Source organism: Lissotriton helveticus, chromosome 1_1 (assembly GCF_964261635.1).
Source record: "Lissotriton helveticus chromosome 1_1, aLisHel1.1, whole genome shotgun sequence".
Classification (NCBI taxonomy): domain Eukaryota; kingdom Metazoa; phylum Chordata; class Amphibia; order Caudata; family Salamandridae; genus Lissotriton; species Lissotriton helveticus.
In genome coordinates, this window is record NC_136057.1 from 536,761,700 (window position 1) to 536,782,264 (window position 20,565).

Consider the following 20,565-nt stretch of genomic DNA (forward strand, 5'->3'; position numbering starts at 1 on the left):
AAACCTTCCTCTCACACATTTGACCCGCTCCCCACCAACCTCATTCAAGATTTAAAGCGCATCATTGCACCTTATTGGACCTACCATCATCAACTCCTCCTTGGCCACTGGCTGTGTCCCGGTTTCCCTCCAGCTTGGCCAAATCTCTCCCATCCTCAAAAATGTCACTGCTGACCATAACGACCATAACAATTTACGTTCTATCTCGAGACTTCCCCTTCTATCCAAGGTCCTCGAAAAATGCGCCTTGCTCCAACTGGACAAACACATTGACTCACTTAACCTTTTGGACACACTACAGTCAGGCTTCCATAAGGGCTCTAGCACTGAAACTGCGATGCTCAACATTGTTGATGATATCCATCACTCCCTCGACAGAGGGGAGGCATCCCTTCTCATCCTTCTCGACCTCTCTGCTGCTTTCAATACGGTCAACCACTCTACCTTACTCAACATACTCAAAGATCGGTTCGGCTTCAATTGTCCTGTTTCTCGAATGGTTCACCTCCTTCTTTCAGTACAGAACCCAACAAATTAAAATCAGCAATTGCCTCTCTAAACCTAACCCTGTTTCCTTGGGTGTTCCCCAGGATTCTATTCTCTCTCCTACTCTATTTAACCTCTTTATGGAGCCCCTCACCCTCATTCTAAAGCAAGCAGGTATCAACTATAACCTCTATGCGGACGATACCCAACGTTACTATAATATCAAAGCCCATGCAGACATTATGCACCGCAATGATACCCTGACTAAGATTCAACAATGGTTTCATCTCAACCACCTGAAACTCAACCTTAAAAAAACGTAAGTCATTCTCTTTGTCCCTAAAAACAGCCAGCTCCCCATTCAACATTGGATCTCTGACCTTAAAGCTCAACAGCTCTTTGTCCACCTCCAGCTCAGTCAAATCTCTTGGATAAGCCTTGACCAAAACATCAGCCTTTCTCCCCACATAAAAAAACGCAGCTAAAGGCGCGCTCTTCTCCCTACATCACCTCAAGAAAATCAAACCCTTTATTCCTGTTGATGACTTCAAATCTGTTGTTCAACCACTAGTACTCTCCAGATGGGACTATGGCAACGCCTTACTCTCCGGAACACCTAAAATGCACCTTGCCCCAATCAAGTCAGTCCTCAACCTCGCGGACAGGCTTATTTCTGATTGCAAGAGATTCAATCACATCTCCCCCATCCTCCAAGATCTCCAATTGCTTCCCACCGAAGGCAGATCCAGCTACAAGAACACGTGCATTACGCATAAACCCTTGCACCTTCAACCCCCTCTGTATCTCTCACAAAAACTTCACAAAGCGGGCTGCTCCAGAGAATTGAGGAGAACCAATACCATCAAACTAGTACCTCCCTTGGTATACAAGAAAGCCACTCAAACAAGCTCTTTCTCCGGTTATGCGCCTATTATCTGGAACTCACTCCCCAAAGTTACGTTGCAACCCCTCATACGTTAGTTTCACAACAGATCTCAAGTGACACCTTCTCTACAAATACTGGGGTCCTTAATCCGGCCACCACAGGGTCTAACTACATGCTCAGGATGGTGCAATGTTTTACAACACATTATACATGACTTACTACCCCCTCCTATCTCCCTCATATATACTTCCACCCTCCTTCTACTAGCTCTCATATAATCACTGCCTACTCCTACATGCTATCTCCTCTCCCTCCTCAGTCTCACCCTACCTCCAAACTTTCCCCCGTCCACCAATTGTCATCCACGCTTACACATCTACCCAAATCCTGTTATGGACTGAATGTACTACCTATTTTTTTGTTTATGTATTTTTTGTTCTTCACATGTTGCTCATATTTTCTCATGCTTTTCCTTTTTGTACGAATGTAATTTTGTAACCTGTTCCCACTTCTAACCCCTGTAAAGCGCTTTGATACCCCTGGGTTTAGCCAGCACTATATAAAACTGTTAAATAAATAAATAATAAATAAATAAATAGTTAGCACAAGAAAATGACAACTTCCAAAAAGTGGCCTTTTTAGAATTGTGATTAAAAATCTGACTTTACCATTGAAGAGGGATTTTAATTACAACTCTTCAGACACCAAACTTGACATGTCTATCTGTTCCCAATAGGGAATTACATTTTATTACATTTTATAACACAACTCCAATGTTATATTACTATGGGAGAGGCAGGCCTTGCCATAGTACCTTGAAACCTTGATCTCTGGGCCAAGGCCAGCACTCTCCCCGGCAGCTCCGCCTGATCGGCGACCGCGCCAGCACTCGGCCCTCCTCCCGAGCAGGGATCGAGCCAGCAGCCCGTCCCTGCGCCTCAGGTTTCGCTTAGGCACCCTCCGGTACTCCTCAAGTGTTCCATTTTGCACACTGTAAAATCTGGAGTTTTATTCCTTGCTGACTGCTACTGTTGTGTGTCACCTCGCTGTATTGTCATTAGTACTGCTACTTTGTCGGCCTCGCTGTATTGTGACTAGTTATTCCTTTTCCCCTCTGTTTACTGCCACTGCTGCCCGCCCCCCTACTCAGTCGCTCCCGCCTCCCACCCCTACATATGGCGACCGCTGCGCGGAAGCGCACCTAAGCCAAGTCCCCCTGTGCCCGTACATTACCCGACCGTGACCAGCGCCAGGAACCCTGGCTCACCTGGACTCCACTTCTATGACACAGCCACTCTCCACACTCTCAATCCCGGAAGACACACCAACGGCGTAAGATCCTCGCAGACCACAACACATGGGCAGTACTCATGCAGACTCTGCCTCAGATCCTTCAGCATCGACAAAGCTCCCGCAGCACGGAAGCCTGATGCTCACACAACCGAAACACTAACATGCATCCTTCTCAACGTGCGCTCCCTGCACCGTCACACCATCGAAATCTGGGACCTGATCGACACCCTCTCGCCCAACGTCGCCTTCTTCACAGAAACCTGAACCAACGCCACCTCCAGCCCCGACATCGCTACTGCCATCCCGGACGGCTACAAGATACAGAGAAAGGACTCCTGGGGAGTCCCCCAGGAGGAGGAGTGCCCATCTCACAAAAGACCTCCTTCCGGCTCTCCACATCCAGCATGAGCGAGCCCCACTCCAACACAGAACACCTCCACTTCCAGATCCAGACCAGCCCCAGGACCATGCTACACGGCACCCTCATCTACAGACAGCCAGGACTTTGCACCCAGCCCGCAACCACCATCGCCGAGCTCGCCGCACCCCACGCCATCACCTCGAAGGACTACATCGTATTTGGGGACCTGAACTTTCACCTCGACAACAGCAACGACCCAGACTCCACCACTCTCCTCGACAACCTCAGACCAAAACAGTACATCCAGAGAGCGGGTCACACACTCAACCCCATCTTTGCGGGAGGATCAAACATCCGTTTCAGCCACACCACCCAGCCCGCCTGGCTGGACCACCACTACATCTATTTCACCTTCAACTCCACCACCGCACCCAAGCTCGCCCCGCACCAACCACGATGGAAGTGGAGCAAGTTCACAAAGGAACAGCTCATCTCCACCCTCCTCCAAGACCTCCCCTGGCATCACGACAAACACCAACGCCGTGGCCAGGGAATTTCACCAAAGGGTCTTCTGATGTGCCGACAAGCTGGCACCACCCTGCCAAACATCCCCCCTGAAGGCGGCCTGGTTCGCCACGGAACTACAAGAAGTGAGACGCTCCTGCAGACGACTAGAGAAAACCTGGTGAAACCAGAAAACCTTGGAAGCACACAAGATCACCCTGAAGGAATACCACCAGCGCACAGAGACACCAAACAGACCTTCATTAGAGACATAGTCCAGACCTACGTGACCAATGCCAAGGAACTGTTTAACGTCACCCAGCAGCTTGCAAAGCCCAACTGCGAGGCCAAGGACATCACACCCTCCCAGGAACTCTGCGACAAGCTCAGCTCCTACTTCCATCTGAAGATCAAGGCCCTCTACGAGAACTTCAGCAAACAAGCACCGGACAACGCCACCCCTCACACTCCCCCCCACCTACCGCCGCCAGGCCACCCATCATGTCCTGGGATCCCGCTACCATCAAGCTCATCACTGCGACCATGAAGAAAACTCACTCAGGAGCCCCAACGGACCACTGCCCACCCCACATCTTCCACAGGGCCGCTGCTGCCATCGCACCCGAACTAGAACGAACAAACACCTCCCTCAGATCTTGCACCTGCCCTGGCTGAAAACGGGCAGAGGTGAAATCCCTCCTCAAGAAACCGACAGCTGACCCAACGAACCTGAGAAACTACCGACCCATCTCTCTCCTCCCCTTCGCAGCCAAAGTCAGAGAGAGACTTGTGAACGCCCAGCTGACCACCTTCATCGAAGAGAACTCCATCCTAGACACCTCCCAGTCAGGCTTCCGCAGCACCCACAGCACCGAGACTGCCTTCCTCGCTGCCACTGATGACATCTGCATACTACTAGACCAGGGACAGACAGCAGCCCTCATCCTTCTAGACCTCTCCGCAACCTTCGACACGGTCTCACATTGCACACTTGCAGCCAGACACCACGACACGGGGATACAAGGAACCACCCTACACTGGATTCAATCCTTCCTCTTCAGCAGAACCCAGAGGATCAGACTCCCCCCTTCCTCTCTGCAACCCACCTACATCAACTGCGGAGTACCCAAAGGATCTTCGCTCAGCCCGACGCTCTTCAACATCTACATGGATCCCTTCACCACCATCGTCAGACAGCATGGTCTCCGCATCGTATCCTACGCTGATGACACCCAGCTCATCCTCTCACTCACGAAGAATCCCAAAGACACCAGACTGCTTCCAGGAAGGAATGAAGAACGTGGCAGCCTGGATGAAGGACAGCTGCCTGAAGCTCAACTCAGAGAAGACAGAGGTCCTCATCCTCATACCCTGCACCTCTACCTGGGACAACACCTGGTGGCCCTCCGTCCTCGGGAACCCACCAACCCCGACCGACAACGCTCGGAACCTCGGAATCATCCTGGACTCCTCCCTCTCCATGACCCGCCAGATCAACGCTATCGCATCCACCAGGTTCAACTGCTTTCGCATCCTCCGTAAGACTTCAAATGGATCCCCTCCCCGAATGCAGAAAGACGGTCACCCACGCACTCATATCCAGCACACTGGACTATGGCAACGCCCTCTATGCAGGAGTCAACAGAACTCTTCTACACAAACTCCAAACGATCCAGAACGCCACAGCCAGCCTCGTCCTTGGGACACTGCGTCACAAGAAAATGACGCAACACCTATCAGACCTCCACTGGCTACCCGTCAAAAAGAGGATCACCTTCAACATCCTCATCCACACATACAAATCCCTCAACAACATCGGACCCAAATACCTCAACGACAGAGTATCTTTCCACGTACCCAAGAGGAACCTCAGCTCCGACGACCTTGCCCTGGCAGAGGTCCCTCGCATTTGCAGACAGAACCAGCAATAGAGCCTTTTCCTACATGGCAGCCAAGACCTGGAACGAGCTCCCTGTGAACATCAGATGCCCCACGACCCTACACATGTTCAGGAAGGACCTCAAGACCTGGCTTTTCGACTGATCCGGAAGCGTTCACTCCCCCACCCTCCCCCCCAGCACTTTGAGACCCTCACAGAGAGTAGCGGGCTTTACAAACCCCCGGATTGATTGATAGTAAAAATTGACGCTGGGAGTTTTTCACTACCAGGACAGGTAAAACTTAGAAGAACTTGTCCTACTTTTAAAATATACTTCACCCTGTCTCCTGGAATCTTCAGGGACTACCCTAGGGATGACGTCTATGTATTACAACAGAAGGTTTAGGCCTGGCAAAGGATTTTTTTTTGCCAGGTTGAAATGGCAGTTTAAAAACTGTACATACAGGCTGCCACAGCTACCCAGAGACATGTTTGAAGGACTACTTAGGGGTGTAACACAATCAGTGCTGCATGCCAACTAGTACTACTTAATTTACAGGCCCTGTGTACATGCAGTTACTAGGGGCTTACAAGTAAATTACATGTGCCAATTAGGTGCAAGCTAAGTCTACCCTATTTTAAGGAGGGAACACCTGCACTTTAGCACTGGCGAGAAGTGGGAAAGTGTGCATAGTCCTAAAGCCAGCAAAAAAGAAGTCAGCAAAACAGGAAGGTTGGGGTTGAACCACGCCAAGGATACGAGGTCCAACAGAGGTGTAGATTGCACAGGCTCATGTGAAGGACCCTACTTTGCTGCTGCGACAGGAGATCCTATGTAGAGATCAGAGGGTAGATGCTCATGACCAGAATTTCCTAGTATCACACTCTTCTGGCCCAATCCACAGTCACTAGGATGACTTGGGCCTGGCCATTCCTGATAATTTTCAGAACTCTGGGCAGGAGAGACAGGGGCAGGAATGCATACAGGAGTCGCATGTACCGTTCCAGCCGGAATGCATCTCACAGTGAGTATCTTTGTGGAAACTCCAAAGGGCAAAACATTTTGACACAGTGTGCTCTCTACAGTGGTGAAAAGATCTAGCCAGGGTTCTCCCATTGACAAAAGATGTCCTGTGCCGGTGTAGGGGATAATTGTGATCCAATAAACACCTTTGACTGAGTGCGCCCACCCTGGCATTTGAAAAACTTGCCAGGAGAATGCCCTGATGCTCCTGACAACTCCAGAAGTGCAAAACCTCTTGGCACAGGACACATGACCCCACTAAAGAGACAGTGAGGGCCTAACATTACAGGATAAAGTTCTTAAATGCTGCCAGCCCAGGCTGTAAAATTTCCGTAAGGACATTTGCCTTAACCTCAACAAAGGTTTAAGTTTAAGTTTAAAATATTTGTAAAGCGCAACATACACCTAAACGGTTTCTTGGCGCTAAAGTGGCAAAAAACAGCCTAAGTGTCGGAATCAACAGCTCGGGCATCAAACTGAGGCAGGGGGAAAGAGGATTTTAAGACAGAAAGGCCTGGGTGAACAAAAAAGTTTTAAGGGATTTGCGAAAGGTAGAGTACTGAGTGAGGGATCTGAGGTGGAGGGGAAGGGAGTTCCAAAACGCCGGGGCAAGGGTGGAAAATTTAGAGCCGCCCAGTTTTTTTTTCCTATAACAAGGGGCAACTAAGAGATGTTGGGCGGAGGAACGGAGGTCTCTGCTGGGAACGTATGTTTTGATGGCTGAAGATATGAAGAAGGGGGCAAGGCCGGATCTGGCCTGAAAAGCCATACAGCCTAGTTTGAACAAGGCGCGTTCCCGGACAGGGAGCCAGTGGAGGGTCTTCAGTAGGGGAGAGGTGTGGTGAAATTTAGGGAGACCAAAGGCAAGGCGAGCCGCCTGGTTCTGGACCAGTTGTAGCTTGCGCATGCACTACTGGGGGATACCGTTGTACAGGGCGTTCCCATAATCCAGGCGGGACAGGACCAGTGCGGACATAATCAGTTTGAGTGCAGGAAAAGAAAAGGTTAGTTGTAAGTTCAGGACTTCAGCTTCATGTTGAATTAATACTGCAAATGAAGCACTCTCCTATGTTGTAGGTTCATAGGGAAGGGTCTACCTTGTATCAGTAGGAAATATCAAGCCCACTGGTCTCTTATAAGTGCATGTAAACATTATCATCATCATCATAATGAGGGGGTATATCATCACCATTCACAACCATCATCTCTGGGTGGTAGCAAGCTTTGATCATAATCAGAGCCGAAAAAATAATGGAGCCCTTGGGGGCATGTCAATTCTAGTAAGAGCACAGGATTGGAATCAGGCTGTATTGTGACTGGGTGCACATTAGTGATTTCGTAGTGCGACATTGCTTAGGATTGTGCTGAAATCTGTTTGGGGTCTGATAAATGAACCAGCACTGGACCTTCCACCTTTGCTGTCAGTACTAGCATCAACAGGCCAGCCAATTCATGGAGCTGCGGTGGAAGTTTGTATAGGAGCTGGTACAGAGTTTAAGACAGGTGCTTGGGGGTCATATGGTACAGAGTTTAGGTCTGCTGGTGTTAGTCCAATTGAAGGTTCCTGCAGAAGAACCCTGGGGCTGAAGGCAAGCCAGAGGGAGACAGTAGAGTGTCAAATATCTGCAACATGGCCTAATTAAAGACTTTAATCTGGATTGCCAATGGTCTGGATAATTTGGGGCGCAGCAGGATCAGCTGAGGAATCGGCTCAGTAACTTGAGATCCAGAGGGTGTGCGACTGACATTCTGGACTCCTTTGTGCCTTACTTTTGGATAGAGACTGGCAGATTATGTATCGAGTCCCACTTCTTCTTATGCTCATGTGTAGATTGCAATTTACCAGAGGACTTTGACCACAACCTCGAGTCAGTGCTCTTGACTTGCAGCATAAAGCCCACAACTACTTTTTTTGTTCGTCAACATACAGGTTTGCTTCCAGGTAATTGACCACTTTCAGGTGAACTAGAACGCTTTTGTTGCACAACTTCAAGTAGGGCCCCAAGCCCAAACACCAGAGATATACTTTGTGCAGGTACACAATTGAAATCCGTTTCCTACAGTCAAGGCATGGTTTGAAACAGTAGGTTTAGGAGGGAACAAAGCTCCCTAGCAAACTGGATTTTCTTGTTTTAGGAGTTGGACGGTTGACAAAAGTGGCTGGAGCTCAGAATGCACATCAGAAGGCATGGAAAGAAAGGAACTGAGCAAGCAAGCAAGGGTGGCACTTATATGTGTCTTCGCTCCGACATTTATGGGGTGGTGTGGAGCGAAAGCAAAGCCGCATACCACCATGAAGCGGCATGCAGGAACACTGCTGAAAAGTTAATAGATCTAGGTCCAGCCTGATGCCGGGGGAATGTTCTAAAGGGGAGGAATCTGTGGTTATAAGTATCCATCAGAAACAAATTAATGAATGATTGAACCAGGCTATAGCTTCACACTCTTTTTTGTATTACAGGATCGCAGCACTGCTGTCAGCTAAGAGCAGTTCACTGTTCTTATGGAGCACAATATAGACACATTTTGACACAGTGCATTTTATGAAGCAGTGGAAGATTGATGTAAAAGTAACATGTGATCTTATGCCACATGTCAGAAGCCCATCCCAATAATAGTAGTCTTCGGTGAAAAAAACCTAGCAGTGCAATTTACAGAGTGGCAACTTACAGAGCTCTGGCAGGTCACTCAGTCAAAATTCAATAAGTAAATCTATGCATATGATCTAGACACCACCATTTCAGCTGGTTCTAACCACAGTTAAAATATAACACAACTATGTCCAAACAAAAGGGGTTATCAGGAGGATATGTTAGTTTTGAAAGACTTGTGAACTTCTGTTGTAATTTCGAAGGGCATTTGGGAAATATTGAATTTAAAATGCCTATTGACATTAATAGATCTAAAGACATTTCTGCGCATAAAACATTAAGGAAAAGATAATCTGTACGACAACTGGCATCATTATAATCCAAAATGGAAATCATGAATTATGAAAACAAATCTGATTTGTTTAAGCTATTTGACTGGATTGCACAAGTCATCATTTTATTTAATTTTACACAAACATTTTCTCGAATGTTGGATCAAACCCCAGTTATTACTCACCACTGTACTCAATCTTCATTCTGAACAAGGATTTGAGATCGTCATTGTGTTCAAAATCCATTTGAATATTTTCAAGGGGTGAGATCAAAAGGGAACACATCTTATAGTACTTGGAGAATGCTAGCAGGGACATTTGGGATTCTCTCTGCTGCCTTGCTGATAAACTGAACTTGAATTTTGTGAGAGGTGCTCTAGTCTCTGGCAGAATCTTTGACAATACCCATGACAGTGTGATGTTCAATACAAACAAACCTCAATTTGGTAGTGCAAGTGCTGCATGCATATCAAGAAGCAGGGCTACTAATAGATAGTTGCAGGATGGGTATATGATCAGCAGTATAAACAAAGAGAGAAACTATATACTACTGATCCAATTAGGTTTGGAGGATCTGATCATGTTGAACTCATCATTGGCAATGAACAGAAAGTTTCAAGAATATAACTCATTTCCCAATGTTGTATTTAAACAATTTAAATAGTTTATTTCGCAAATACCAGATGGACTGGAACAGAGGAGGAAGCTCAAAGAAGACAACCCCTGCTACAAAGGCAATTTGCACAACCGACATCACTTTCAGGAGATCATCTCTAACCACCTTGCTGCAAAAATGATTATTCATTCATTCTCTTCTGCAACACATGCGATCATCCAAAGGTGCTCATGAGGTAAAAACAAGATGCCCCTTCATTCACCATTTGCTCACCGTGACAAATGGAGTTGTGTGGAATGTAAAATTCTTCAACATTGTGGTGCTGCATAAAACGAAATTTAATGTTCTGATAACCATCAAGTCTTGTCATTAGATTTCTTATGTTATTTTCCACAAACTGTGGTCCACGAAGGCTGTGGTCACTCGTTTTACACTTATAGGTGAAACCAGTTATTTCATTTGAATAATCTTAGAGAATCCAAACCCATTTAGTCAAATATAAGTTAAGAAAATCTGCATAATTTTTCAGGAATAAATCTTTAAGCTTAAGGTGAATACCACAATGACTTTAAATCACAGTTATTCTTATGTCTGAAAAGGTTGTAGGCATATCAGATATACATTTTTAAAATCAGTCCTTCCAATAACTAACGTCAATCTGCCGCAAATTACCTCCAAAAGGTCATCCTTCATGACAGAAAGTTCATTGTTGTTTCTTGCCACAAAGTCATACTGAGATTTGGCATATCTTTTGGCCAGTCCTTTATTTTGTGCTTCATAATTTCTAAAGAAAAAGAGATGATCTTATTTAGAAATTGCAAGCTACCTAATTCAGCTGTCACTGGGAGCTGTAAGTGATCAGCCACAGATGAAATAAAAATCAAACTGTATTCATAAAGTTGTAGACAGCAACTCTACCTCACACTTTAAGACTCCATATTGGATATTCTCTAGGTTGATTAGTGCACTGTGCAAATCAACATAACATTCATGTCTATTTAAATTGAAAAAGCTGAGAGGTGTGGCGCCGCGGCCAGGGCGACTGACGCTGGAATCTGGGGACCACGGTTCGATCCCAAGCTCCGGCGGCAGGTTTGCCCAGCACCATGTGACTCTGGGCAATAGCTCGCTTAATCTTCCCGACGGCCCCCAGCGCCTAGAGACCCTTAGGGTGATTGTGCGCTTTACAAATGTGGACTTTATTGGTATATTAAAAATGTACTGTTTTGTAGATCACATAGTAGAACGAGATTTACAGAAGCAAAGCATTTCCTCTAACCGTAAACCAAGCCACACTTCTGCACATGTTCATACATAAAAACTACATAACACTGTACAACATGAGCATCACTTTAGTAGCAGGTCATCAGTGGCTACAGTGTATCATCATGGGCAATTAAACAGTTAAGATTAATTTTCTTTTCTTGCCCTGGTAAATTGTTTAACCAAAAAGTAAGTTAACATCTGTAACTAATACTGCTCAAAAAGACACTTTTGAGCAATCATATCACAACTGTTAGGGGGTAAAATACAGACACTGCAAAAAAAAAATACAAAAATAGTGATACCAACAGCAGTAAGGTATTGTGAACCACTGTGCTTGTACACACCTTTCAACTAGTGGAGAAACAGAAAATTGACACATACTTCACCCCAAAACCGCCTTCCTCCAGGGGCTATATTCATAGGTGTCAAGAATCCCACAGTATTTCAGGGTCAGAGCTTCGGATGGCTCACCCCCCAAATAAATGCATTTTTAGCATGGAGATTTGGTCTGGGGACCATGTACATGTCGGTTGTTCTCGTTGTCCTGACTTTACGAACAGATTTTTGACTTATTCATTAGTTGGATCAGGAAATTAAATCTATGTAGTGACCAGTTTATCGGAAAGGTAGCAAATCTGCACTCCTAGAAATACTCATTTAATTGATGCAATTTTACTTCTTTTTAGAATTCTCAAACATTGTCAGCAGTAGGCTACCACACTCAGGTTTCCAGGCATATTACTGGCAATCAAACACCCAAATGGTGATGGTATGAATTCTTGCAAATATTCTAACCACCAGCAATCGCTCAAACCACAGTTGTTTTCCACTTGGTCACTCTAGAAAGAGGGGCTGATTTAGGGTTTGGCAGACGGAGTAAAGGCAGATTGGGTGGCCATGTCTTTACTATACCCACCAAATTTAAGAGATGTCCACTGGACCTGTAGACCTCTCTCTATACAGTGACACAAACCACCATCATTGTGATTCCTGCCAATGTAGGAAAAGTTTAACAGACCAGTCCAAAACGACGATTTGGTACCAAACATTCCCAAAGTTTTTTATTTTCCATAAACAAACTCCCAACATGAGAGTTTGTTTTTAGGGGAAAAAATGACCCCCACACCATTTGAGTTTTCATCCATGATGTGGGTGTCTTTTTTTTCCACTGTCCTTGACAGCAGGGTATACCAGGTGGTGAAGGACTGTTAGTAAAAATTAAAATGGAAAGCCATGCAACCGTCCACTCAAAATAGGGCAGACGATCTAATGGCTAATCTCAGATGGCACCTATTCTGTTTGACTGTCAGAGAAAGTTTTACACCGGAGTGAATTTTACTTCGGGAGCTTAACACTTGAGGTCTGCCCAACTCAAAATCAGGCAGAAAGGCCTCGTATTTGATGGACAGTTTTCTCCATCACAATGGAGTACATGTGCCACCTAATGCAAATCAGTGCTGACCCTATTCGTTATGGGAACAGTCTACCCTGACCCTTGGTCATCTCATCCGTTCACACTGTAGCCCACTTTTTTTTTTTGGGGGGGGGGGGAGGGGGGAGTGTGGAATTCACTTTCCTCGAATCTATACCCAAAGAAGATTATTCTGTGTGTGCATGAGGAACTGTAGCCCCCAAATAAGTACACATAAACCCTAGTATTTTATAACAATGAATGTTTATTTGGTCGTAATGTTATATACACCATATGTATTAGGATTAGCAACTTAATACGAAATAACTCACCATAAACGAGTATTACTAGAGTGAGTGAAGAGAATATAAACACCTGATTTTTTTCATCACATATCCCAAAACATGTAGTTTAATATCCCTATCAGCCCTATGGCATTATATTTTTGTGCATTCTTGGTACGGAGCCATGTGGCATCTCTTGCATATATGATAGCGTTCTGTGCTGTGTCCTGATAGACAGCATGATATTGATTGGGATACCTTTCTATCTGGGCCCCATGTTTGGGGGTAGAAAACTTTAGTTGAAAATAATGCTTTCATCTGAAGCTCAAGAAGCATTAGTGTATGTTAGTTTGAAACTTAATTTATGGAGAAATTGGAGGGCCTAGTAATGTGGTTCTGCAGGAAAAAGGCTCCTTTCAAACTGTGAAACAATGATCGGTACAGAGGTGGAACGTTTCCTTCAAGCCGAGTTTTGAGTGCTGAGCAGAACGCATTTGGCAATTTGTACACAGAAAAATAAAAGATTATTCTGCAGACTCTGTTCAAGCAACGCAAGAGTTTGTATTAAGCACATTTTAAGGTTTTATTCCTAAGTCCAATTAAAATTTGTTCTACACGCAAACACTGATAAAAAAACCGAAAACATAGATCATGTTAATCTTGGCCCAGGCACAGACCACATTACCATCATAACAAATATGCATATTTGCTTGTAGCATCCCAAAGTGCCTTAAAAGAATAGTGAATGTTAGGTATGTCTGCTAGGCTATTCAGCTCTCTATTGTAACTCACCAACAACATCTATACAATCTACAACAACCTCCTCCCCCCCCCCCCCCCAACCAGACATTTCAACCCTTTAAAACCTCAATTCCAATGACAAGTACACCCTTGAAACCACACTGACAGACATCAATCCACTAGAAACCACCAACACCACGCATGCCATCCACTCGGGAGCCCCTTGGGACCCATGTCCCAATCCATCCCCATCCAAAGCCTCCAAGAGGCAGCATCTTGATGGATCAGCTCCTTCATCTCAGAACGCATCCAAGAAGCCTATCTACCACAGAATTAGTCTGATACCTGCAACTTGATCTGCTGCATCCCTGAAGAAACTGAAAACCTGGCTCTTCTAATACGCCCCAAACAGGTCATCACCCAGCTGCTGAGGTACCAGGAAACCCTTACCGGTGACATGTGCACTACTCAAATGGGCATAATATAATGGAATGGAATGGAAATAAGATGTATAGAGCGGTAACATAGGCCCTGAAGCCTAATGGTGCTAACCAAACTCAACAGAAGGGGAAGACACAAAAAGAGGCTAACCAACATTAAAAAGCCAAGTCTTAAGATTCTTCCTGAAAGAAGACCGAGATGTACAAGACTTCAGATGTAAAGGCATGGCATTCCAATGGTGAACTGTGCTAAGAACAAAGCTTCTGCCTCTCCAGCCTGCTCTTCTAAATGTAGGGTTGACCAGATTGTGTGCTAGTGCAGAGTGCAGGGCTTTTGGGGGAGTGCACCGGGTAAATTTATTTTGTAGATATACTAGGCCCATGCCGTGCAGGGCCTTAAAAGCAGTACATAAAGCATTGAAAATGATGCGCTTATGTACTGGTGTGAGAAAGTGGCTCTATATATACTGGACCAACATAAGGTACAGTGTGTATAGAGTCCACCAACCCCAGAGGTATAACAGAGGTTAAAGTCCGGACTGACCTTACTCTCAAAAGTTGTAGCTTGGTCGAGCAGTAAGGCAGTACCAGAGGACAGTATAAAGCATTTGTTGTGCACACTCAGTCAGCAAAAGGTTTCACACACTCAAGGACTGAACTCCAGGCCAATTGTTATAAGATATAGGTGTTTTATTTTTTGAACCAACAGGTATAAAAATTGGTTTTTCTACATAATTACAGTTGATTACTTTGTAGATTACTTTTGTAAATCCAAGACTGGATCCTAGATTCAGTCCTGGGGTCTAAGCTGGAAACAGTTTAGTAAAAACGTTTTGGTTATTGCAATGATTTTTAAGGAATAAAAAGGTGTTTCAAAAAGTTCACACTTAGAAACTTTTCAGTGAAAATCTGGCAATGTTATCCAATGGGAGAAAATTCAGGTTACAGGTAAAGTATGTTCTCGTTACTTTTGTAAGCAAGTACAAGGCTTCTAGTTCCAGCACTGGGATCTCTATTTAAGACAGGTAAGTAATTACGTTTCAGTAGTTAGTATGATTTTTAAAGAATATTTCAAGTTTTCAAAAGTAGACAGAAGAAATTTCATAGAAAAGCAGACAATGGATTCCTATGGAGAAAATTCAGGTTACTAGTAAACCCGGTTCGGATTACTTTTGTGGTTCAGTACTGGGCTACAAGGTACAGTACTGGCTTCTCTCCTGATCACAGGCGAGTACTTTGGAATTCGGCTGATTTTATAGTAATATTTTAAGTTTTCAAAACTTCACACTTAGAAGATTTTTCGAGTCAAACCAGTCAATGTTATCCAATGGCAGGTAAGTGAGTTACCGGTTTTCAGGTGAGTACTCGACTGGCGAAGTTAAGGTTCTGGGCATGGACTCAGGGGTCACCCCAGGGTCAGGTAGGTACAGTTGGTTCACCCTCAGCGGCACGGGAGCAGCGGGGTGCAGTGGTAGTTAGGCCCAATGCTAACCAATGAGGGGCAGGGGGTCTTTGGTGGGTGGCTGCTGGCTAGCAGGCCACACGGCTGTGGGAGCTGGGCTCCTGGTCACTTGCTCAGGGAAAATGGGGAAGTAGGATAGGGCAAAGGTTGCACTGCCAGAGGCACTCAGGCGGCTGGGTGCAGGGAGTTTTTGAGCCGTCAGGCTCTAAATGTTAGTCAATGGGCAAGATAAAAAGGGAACAAAGGCTTCAGACTCGAGGAAGGGTATTTCTTCAGGTGCGACCACCACTTTGAGAGGTAAGTTGGGATCCTGGAGAAGAGATAGGTACCCCAAAGGGAGGCACAGGGAGCCGCAGGGCGCCGGGTGCAGGGGTGGCGGGAAATCTTACCCTCAGCTGGTCGTGGTTGGAGGGGTCCCTGGTTCTGAGGCTGCAGACGTCGTCTGGTTCGTCGAGGAGGGTCTTTGGGCACTGGACTTCGGGTCCCAGTTGCCGGGGGGATGTCCTTGTGGTCTTGGATCACTCCGGCATGGGCCGGGCTCGGCGGGTGCAGAGTGGGCAGGTCTTGAGCTTCCTGGCTGGCACCAGGGGTTGGTTGTTGAAGCAGAGTCTCTGCTTATAGGAGTCCCAGTCTTTAAGAGGGTCAAGGCAGGCAGGTCCTCTGGGTGTCCCAAGGTTGCGGTCCACAGGACTCGCCGGGATTAAGCAGGAGCAGGTTCTAGGATCAACAGGCCGGTAGGGCTGGGGTCAAGTCAGTTGGTGTCGTCCTGTTGTGATCAGCTGCACGGCGGGTCTTTCTCTTCTTGATTTTCTTTCTTCTTTTTCTTATCAGGATCTGAGGAAGGAAGGTTCAGGGTGCCCCTAAATACTAAGTTTAGGGGCATTACAGGTAGGGCAAGTACCCACCCCATGCCCTGGGGTGGGTACACCCCCTAGCCTGCTCCTCTCCTGTGGGAGGGGGGCAGAAGCCTAGCTGTGATTGGGCAGGGCTCCCCATCTTCAAGATGGCCGGAGCCCAGGGTCGTGCTTCACCTCGCCTCTCCCACCTGAGGGGTGGGGTTGGCACCGACTGGCACACCCCCTTCCTGACGTAGGGTTTCCCGACAGTCTTCACGCCAGAGTGGGGGTTTAGAACTGGTGGAGGCCAGTTGCCGAGTACAGCAAGTGGCCTGGAGAAGCTCACGAAGGCAGCATGCCTTTAAAGCTTCCCCCTGCCCATCCTGGGGGAGGAGACCTAGCACCTCGCCCAGGATGTGCATTGTTGCAGACCTAGGAGAGCGAGGGGTTCTCCACCCAGGGGTCCAGCAACATGTCTGATGTGTGGCAGCCTGGGCAGCCACTCAGTCCAGACATGGATTGTAGGTTAGGTTTCAGGGGGCATCTCTAAGATGCCCTCTGTGAAGCATTTTACATTAAATCCCACACTGGCATCAGTGTGGGTTTAATGCGCTGAGAAGTTTGATACCAAACTTGTCAGTCTTAAGTGTAGCCATTATGGTGATGTGGAGTTCATAATGACTACCTCTCAACACCATATACTCTTAATGGCATCACTGCACTTACAGTGCCCAGGAATGGCCCTGGGTACTGTAGGGGCACAGGGCTAGTGCACCTGTGCCCACACCACTGGCAGAGGGCACCCAGCTAGAGGGGTGACTGATGTATGCCAGGGCAGTGGGTTTGTAGCCATGGCACACAGGAATGTGTGCCATGTCAACTCTTTGTTTAGTTCTGTACTTAGACACTCAGCTTGCAAAGGCAGTGTGTGGGTATCAGGGTACAGGGCACCTAAGGGTGGTACAATAAGTGCTGCAGCCCTTAGGGGTCTTCTCTGGTCACCATGCCCTGGGTACCCAGAGTACCATTTACTAGGGGCTGACAGGTGGCCAGAGATGCCAATTGGGTTTTAGTTTCAACACAGTTTTAGGGAAGGAACACCGGCCCTGGGTACCTGTTTGGCAGGAGCCCAGGGCACACCCAGTCAAAGCACATCAGCAGTTCAGAAAAAAGTGGGGGCATACCAATGCAAGAAAGATGGCACTTTCTCACACAGGCAGCCAAAGAAATTGAACTAGAGCCTGAGAGTTGGATTGGTATTTGGGTATACCTGCTAGCAGACAGGCTGCAGCATTCTACAAAATCTGTAGTTTATTGAGTAGCAGCTTCTGCAAGTTAATAAAAAGAGTGTTACAATAATCAAGTTTAGAAAGGATGAGAGCAGTAATCACTAATTTCCTATGTCCCAAAGGAAAACACGGAGAAATCTTTCCCAAGATCTTTAGAATAAAAAAGGAAGAGGATGTCACTGCATTAGTTTGTCAACAGACAATTGATCATCGGAAATTATCCCTAGATTTTTCACTTTGGACATGGGAGTGGTTAAATTCCCCATTTCTGCTGGCCCCCAGTAAAGGGACCAGAAGGATGTGTTTTTGCCAAGAAGCAGTACCTTCATGTTATTGGGAGTTTAGCTTCAGACTATTATTAGACATCCAGTGACTAATCGATTGCATGCAGTAGACAAATCAGAAACTGTATCCAGCTGGTTTCCATATACCAAGAAGACAATCTGAGTGTCATCGGCGTAGCTAATCACTGAGAAACCCAGTGATTCATTGAGGGTAAAGGGTGTGCCATACAAGTTAAAAAGGGTGGGGCTCAATGGTGAGGCCAGAGGAACCCTACAAGAAAGTGTAAAGGAACTAGAAGAATAGCTATCCCTGGCAATAATTTGCTCCCTTTCTGATAGAAAAGATTTGAGCAATCCAAGAGCTGGACCCGATTCCTAGTGCCTTGATATGGTTGAACAAAACCATATGATTGACCAATTCACGGGCAGCTGAGAGATCTAACAGGATCAGAGCTGCCGGTTTACCCCATCAAGAATAGTTATCAGCTCTTTCAATGCAGTAATTAGGGCAGTCATGGTGTGCTGTTGACTTCTAAAGTCTTCTTGTGTAGCGTCCAAAGGTTTGTTGGATTCCAGGAAGCAGGTAAGCTCTTTATTAATTGCTTTCTCCAAAGAAAGGAGAAAGGACTTTGTGCTACTTTCATTCAACTTGTGAAGGATCTCCAAGGGCTTCAGATAGAGCTGGCCTCCTGCTGAAGTCTCAGGGACAACAGACTTCACCCAACCAGCTCTCCAAGAGTTCTTTGGAAGTGGCTGCAGTTGTGTTGGGCTTTCTGAGGGACTGCGTGTCGCAAGGAGCTGGAAGCATGACTCATGAAGAAGCGTGTCGCTGCTGCTGCCGCTTCGCAATGCAGAAGCGCCTCGCATCGCCGGAGAAGAGGACCGTCGTCGCACCAGGCGCCGCCGCATCATCGGAGAAGCATGTCGCCGCCACAGCCGCTGTTGTCGCATCGCTAAGAAAGTGTGTCGCTGCAGCAGCTGTCGCATCGTCGCCAAAGCACCTCGCATTGCCGGAGAAGAGGATCGACGTCGCATCAGATGCCGCCGCATCAGTGGGAAGCGCGTCGCAGGGCCTGTTCCGACTCAAGAGAGTCATTGAGTCACCGCACGGCCATTGGGCATGCATGCATTGTGGTGCATCAAGAAGAAGACGCCATTTTGTTTCATTGCACCGGATCTTTATCGCATCACAGCACTGCGGGTCGCATTGCCATGGAAGCGCAGTAAGAAACCGACGCATCACCTCCCCACGCCGAGACGCATCCTCTACGCATCAGTAGGGACCCAACGCATCACCGTTCTTGCGTGTAAGGAACTGACGCATCACCTTCCCTGCGACATTTCATTGTATAGGGTTATGCATCCAAAGGTACATGGAACTCAAAGTGTTGCATGTTACATCTTAAGAGAACTAAGCTCATTATACCAATTTTTAACGTACAGTATTGTGGATTTTTGTTGTTTGTGATCTAGTGTTAAGTCTATATAAAAATACTTTTTTTTATACTACAACTTGTGTGGTGTCCATCTGTAGTGTTGTCACTGAGTTACTGGATGTGTTCACAAATGTTTTACACACTGCCTCTGAGATAAGCCTGTCTGCTCATGCCAAGCTACCAAGAGGATGAGCAGGGATTATTTTAGGAGTGTACCCCCTTACCCTGACTAGATGCAAGGGTCCCTATTTGGTCAAAGGTACCTACCTCTGCCACTAGAGACCTCCAAATCTAACAGTGAGAAACAGTGAATTTATTGTTAAGGCTACATAACAAATCCTTTACTTAAGTCTTAATAAGCAGACTAAATACTTCTTTTGCCTAACCAGTTTCACTAAGTTTAGTAAAACAAGTGCAGAACTCTTCTGAACTCTTTTGCATAAATGGTGGGAAGTAAAGTTAGAGAAGGATATATGACCAGGAGTCTGCAAACACATTACATTTTGCAGGTAGACTGTTTAATTTTAATAATTATCCTAAAGCTATTAATTGTTGTTGAGGAAATGCCACAACACATTGCTCCTTAAGCATGGCTGTGCTTCCATGAGTCATCTTATAAGGTGGATCACTATATCCATGAGGAGGTCAGGTGTTTTCTACATATTTAAATGTTTGCTGCTTATAAGCCAAGCTCCTTTGCAAAAAATATGGTGTTTTTCAAATTATCAAAATTTACAGACCTGGGTCATCAACAAATGCTAATTGCACAATCTTGGGAATAGATTTTACTTATCATTTCAACATCTCCTGTCAGAAATTATCAAATGTATGCCAGTCAGCAAGATCACTGAATGCTATATCTTCATCTCTAGTACAAAACATGCACAGAAATATGTGTGTTCATTCCCAACACTTTGCACACAGTTTTTGTAAAGTATGTATTCACTTTGGCAATAAAATACTCAATTTACGAGGGTCTTTGAGCACGAAGAATGACATGTCAATACAGCCCATAGATTGTTGTGCTCAATACTAGGAGAGGCAGTAAGAGCAATGAAAAATGTAAAACATAATAGCTTCATCTGGGGTAGAACCATGAACCCCTCAAATTCCAGAACAGGACAGACTACGCAGCTACATCAAG

The 20,565-nt window shown here is 46.0% G+C and overlaps 1 protein-coding gene across 7 annotated transcripts in view; it reads right to left on the bottom strand.

Annotated features, from left to right (window-relative positions):
• The window catches only part of EPS8 (EGFR pathway substrate 8, signaling adaptor), a 1,030,589-nt gene that overhangs the window by 154,930 nt on the left and 855,094 nt on the right, over positions 1-20,565 (bottom strand). For all 7 annotated transcript variants that reach the window (XM_078674027.1, XM_078674024.1, XM_078674021.1 and 4 more), the window contains one exon: positions 10,645-10,756. In XM_078674027.1, coding sequence (XP_078530153.1) covers positions 10,645-10,756 — 112 coding nt within the window. The remainder of the gene's footprint in view (positions 1-10,644; positions 10,757-20,565) is intronic.